General features: G+C 29.6%; 1 protein-coding gene across 1 annotated transcript; it reads right to left on the minus strand.

Moving 5' to 3' along the window:
* Positions 1 to 1,804: 1,804 nt before the first annotated feature.
* LOC107460456 (xanthotoxin 5-hydroxylase CYP82C4) lies at positions 1,805 to 4,021 on the minus strand. The gene is made up of 2 exons (XM_016078819.3): positions 3,041 to 4,021; positions 1,805 to 2,658 (listed from the first exon to the last, which is right to left on the minus strand). The coding sequence occupies exons 1-2, from the start codon at positions 3,974 to 3,976 to the stop codon at positions 2,032 to 2,034; spliced, it is 1,563 nt and encodes a 520-aa protein (XP_015934305.1). The 5' UTR covers positions 3,977 to 4,021; the 3' UTR covers positions 1,805 to 2,031.
* Between the last annotated feature and the right edge of the window lie 771 nt (positions 4,022 to 4,792).

The raw sequence follows: 4,792 nt of genomic DNA on the forward strand, positions 1-4,792 counted from the left end.
ATATTTATAGCTAACACTTTTAAATATTTATTATCTATTATATTTATTATATATTCTATTATATTAATTTATTATATATTATTAATTTTATAATTAAAATATACCACATATCACTTTTTCATTACAATTGAAATCAAATCTTTCGCTCCAAAATTAAAAAATTCTCATCTCCTCCTTACAAATTTTATAACTAAAATATATCATATGTCACTCCCTCATCGTAATTGAAATCAAATCTTTTCCTCAAAAATTAAATAATTATTTCTTCCTCCCTATTAATTTTACAACCAAAATATATCACATGTCACTCTTATTACAATTGAAATCAAATCTTTCTCTCTAAAATTAAGGAATTTTCCCCTCCCTTTACAAATTTTATGACCAAAATGGGCCACATGTCACTCTCTGTAATTGAAATCAAATATTTTTCTTTAAAATTAAAGAATCATTCTCTCCTCCCTACTAATTTTACAACCAAAATATGTCACATGGTACTCCCTCATTACAATTGTAATCAAATATTTCCCTTTAAAATTAAAGAGTTCTCCCATACTGTCTTCCTTTCTCTATTTTTATCATTCCTTCAACCACTCTATCTCTTTTATATATCATCATTATCAATGACTAATTACGAATTTGATTAATGTATTATATATTATTACTATCTAATTTAATAATCAAATGTGTCACATGACACTCTCTTATTAAAATTGAGAGAAAATATTTTCTTCCAAAATTAATAAACTTCCTTCCTAAATTCTCTATCTACCTCTTTCCATTTTTCTATTTCTCTTTACCATTTTCACTCTATATATAATTTCTATTTTATATTAGTAATTTGACAAATCAAAATATGTTATCCGATATTTTTTTTATTACAATTAGAATAAATTTTTTCTTCCAAAATTAACAAACTCTCACTCTCATTCTTCATCTTTATCTTTTTCTCTTTTTTCTCTCATTCTCTATTTTTTCTACCTTTTTGTTCTACAACAAAATTAACAAAATAATATAATTCAAATAAAAATTATTATTATTATTATATACATATTTTTTAGTTTTTTATTTAGTTTTAAATTTTTACCGCTTATCTTTCTAATTTATATTTTTTATTTTTCTTCTTTCAAATATTTATTACATATAATTTAGAGAGAATACTAATGTTATAATTAAAAGTTAAATCAAGATTCAACTGTTTAAAAAAAATTAATTTTGAATTAATTTATAACTATTAATATAATTTTTTATACTAATATCTAATTATATTTTTATATACATAGAGAAAAAATATTATTTTTAAATAGTAAGTATAAAAATTAATTATTTCTATTTGTACGACAGACTTAACACCTAATTAAATGTAAAAGTATACACGTTAAACTGTTTCAAATTTTAGATAACAAATGTTAAAATTAATTATTAATAAAAAATGAGATTTTTTCATATAAAAATAATAACTAAAAATCTTATTATTTGATTTTTTTTATCTACAAAGACCTTGGTCTTCTTAGCCGAAAACTTTTATCAACTTACGACTTTTTTTTGTAAAAGTAGTTTGATTCTATAAATCTTCTGTACTATGCATAATCTATACTACTGTTAGGACAAAGTGCATCGTAGTTTTAAAAAATTTATATTTTCGTAATGTTATTACAAGTAAAAATGCTAATTCTTAACTAATTACTAACCAAAAATAATAAATTATGATTCTGCAGTATTATTCTCTTCAACTATATTAGGTATACATTAAAATTAGTCATTAAAATCAGCTATTAATATAAAATACGCATTAAAATACAAAATATACAATAAAAATAAATTAAATTATACATGTATAAAATACATAACAACTAATTTTTGTAACTAATTTTAGCATACAAATAATATTTTTTTATTCTCTTACCATAGTAACGGTGATTAGTGACCTGTAACATCAAACAACTAGAATTTTACCAATTCCTTATTCAACAACAATGCTTAATCTAGAAATTCTACTGCAAACTTGAGGAATTTAATTATTATAATGAGTAGCTAGGCATATAGTTGTGGTTGAAGACGGGGAGTAATGAGAATCTCCAGTGGAGTTGCCTTAGGAATGGTTAAACCTGGACTCTCAGTCATATCAACTGGCTCGTTGGAGATAGTTGCAAAATCAAATGCATGAAGCAGACGAGCAAGCGTCAAGTGAAGAACTTGGAGCGCAAACGACATGCCAGGACATGATCTTCTCCCAGATCCAAAAGGAATAAGTTCAAAGTTTTGACCTCTAACATCAATAGCAGCATGATGGCTTGTGAGAAACCTCTCCGGTTGAAATGAACAAGGGTCTTTCCAAACCCTTGGATCCCTATGAATCTTCCACAAGTTAACCACCAACCGTGTGCCAGCTGGCACATGATAACCAGCAACGGTGCAATCTTCTTGGGCTTCTCTTGGTCCTAGGAGTGGACCAGCTGGGTAGAGCCTCAGGGTTTCCTTAATAATGGCTTCAATATATCTAAGATTTCTAATATCTGAGTCCTCAACTTGCCTTTCCTTACCAACATGCAGGTCCAATTCTTCTTGTGCCTTTCTTAATGCATCAGGATTATTGAGGAGCAAAGAGATTGACCAAGTAAGTGTCCCAGCTGTGGTATCACTCCCTCCAAGTATAAGTGCCTGCCATACATAATGTAATGTTGAAACAGTTTTATTAAAATTTAGTCAATATTTAACTAATAAAAAAAAATAAACAATTATATATTATTAGATATAATTTTATACCATTAAAAATATTAATAATAACTAATTAATGACTATAAATTACAAAACTTGTTAGTCCTAATACTTTTCTATAATGTTTTCACTATTAATATTTGGATAAAGAAATGTTGGTTATTATGTTTGGTAAAAACTTTCTTGCAATCGTCTTCTTTCAAAACAGATAATAATAAAAAATTATTAAATTATGATTTAATTAAATATGTTAAATTACCTAACTATTTTTAACTAACAATTTCATACAAAAATTTTATGTGAGTGGTCATCGTGTTCAACTTACAAGGCAAGTTGATTTGATACTTGTGTCGGAATCGTATTGGAAATTTGAAAGGTGACCACGTTTTTGGAGGGACAACATGACATCAATGAAGTCTCGATCATCTTCTTCTCCATGAACCCTACGCTTTCGATGCTCCTGCAACCACCCTTCAAGTATCTCATCTAACTCCTTAGCCGTCTTCTTCATTGCTTTCTCATGCCCCTGCACATCCAACCAACGCAGAAATGGAACAGCATCTGAAACAACAAATATCCCTATCAGATGAAAGAATTGGTTAATAGCTTTCTGGCATCGCCTTGCCTCGTCATCATCACACTTAGCAGAGGCGCCAAAGTAGCGTTTCCCCGCCACCATTCTAACCACCGTGTTGAGAGACAAATCCTCCAGCCATCGGTTAAGTTCAACAACCACAGGATTTGAATTGTTCTGAACCCAAGAGTTGTAAAGGTCCCTTATTCCCATGTTGAGCTCGGAGATTCTAACGTGCTTGAGCATTTCAAGCCTGCGGTTGGAGAGAAGTTCAAGAGTCGCAATCTTTCTCATCTCGCGCCAGAAGGCGCTGTAAGGCGCAAAACCGAACACTGCATAGTTGTATCCCATGTGTTTTGCGGCCACCGTGGTGGGACGTGAGGCAAGTGCTTTGTCATTTGTTGTGAAGCATTCTTTTGCTACTTCCCAGCTACTCACCACGAACGCTCGACGACTGCCAAGCCAGATATTAAAGGCTGGCCCGTATTGATCTGCCATTCTGCCGAGCGTTCTGTAAAGTAGCTGGTGGTGGCTGCCTAGAAGGTGTAGATGGCCAATTATTGGCCATGCACCATTCGGGACAGGAGCCTCTTTGCCGCTTTCTTTGTTCTTTCTCTTGCTCAAAAATGCATAGCATATAAATGATAACAGAATAGCAACAATGGTTAACTGAAATGAGATATTCATGGTTTAGTGTTTAGAAATTACAATTGAATAATGTTGTACAAGATGGACATAACGGTGAAGCAATTTATAGAATGCAAATAGGACTAAACTGAACTCAACATACAAGATGAAGCATGCCGTGACATAGGAGATGATACCAATTAGGCCATTAACAAATTCAGTGGATTATTGGATATATTATTTACAATTTAAACGTAATATGTCATAATGCGATGTGTTGATGTATAGTTTCCAAAGTAAACTACTTATTATGTTAACAGGAGTACGGGAATTAATTTTCTCGTGTATGTACAAGTTGACTACAAATAATTATATACTAATATACTATTACAAGCTAAGCCATTCTTGGGAGTCAGAGCATTCTATCAACTACCAACTACGGAATGTGCAAAGATCATTATTCATGCCACTTCCTTTTTTTTTCTCGGTGACTATGCCACTTCCCTTTATATAACTAGAAAAATGTTAACGAGAGAAATTTTTTTATTAATATTAGCATCTTATTTTTAGAGAAGTGAAACTTTTATATTTAAGATTTAGAATTTCATTTTAAATTTTATTAAATATTGGTTAAATATAATAAATTTTATTAGCCACGTGACATTACTCATGTAATTATGCTTTATCTGAATTATTATTGTTCTTTAATAAGTACTGAAAGATTTTTCTTTAAATGTTATATACTTATATACATTATTTTTATCCATATATTTTTTTATGTTTTTTATTTTTAATACTAAAAATAAGTGATTAAAAGTTAATATATATATATATATACAAAAAAATTATACAAACATCATCATCATCATTGGAATG

The sequence above is a fragment of the Arachis duranensis genome, chromosome 8 (genome assembly GCF_000817695.3).
Source record: "Arachis duranensis cultivar V14167 chromosome 8, aradu.V14167.gnm2.J7QH, whole genome shotgun sequence".
NCBI lineage: Eukaryota > Viridiplantae > Streptophyta > Magnoliopsida > Fabales > Fabaceae > Arachis > Arachis duranensis.

Bases quoted from the DNA above. Each gene is read 5' to 3' on its own strand.
- LOC107460456 (XM_016078819.3), bottom strand. From the start codon at position 3,976: ATGAATATCTCATTTCAGTTAACCATTGTTGCTATTCTGTTATCATTT. The intron at 2,659-3,040 runs GTAAGTTGAACA...TATGTATGGCAG, and splicing joins GTATCAAATCAACTTGCCTT to GCACTTATACTTGGAGGGAG.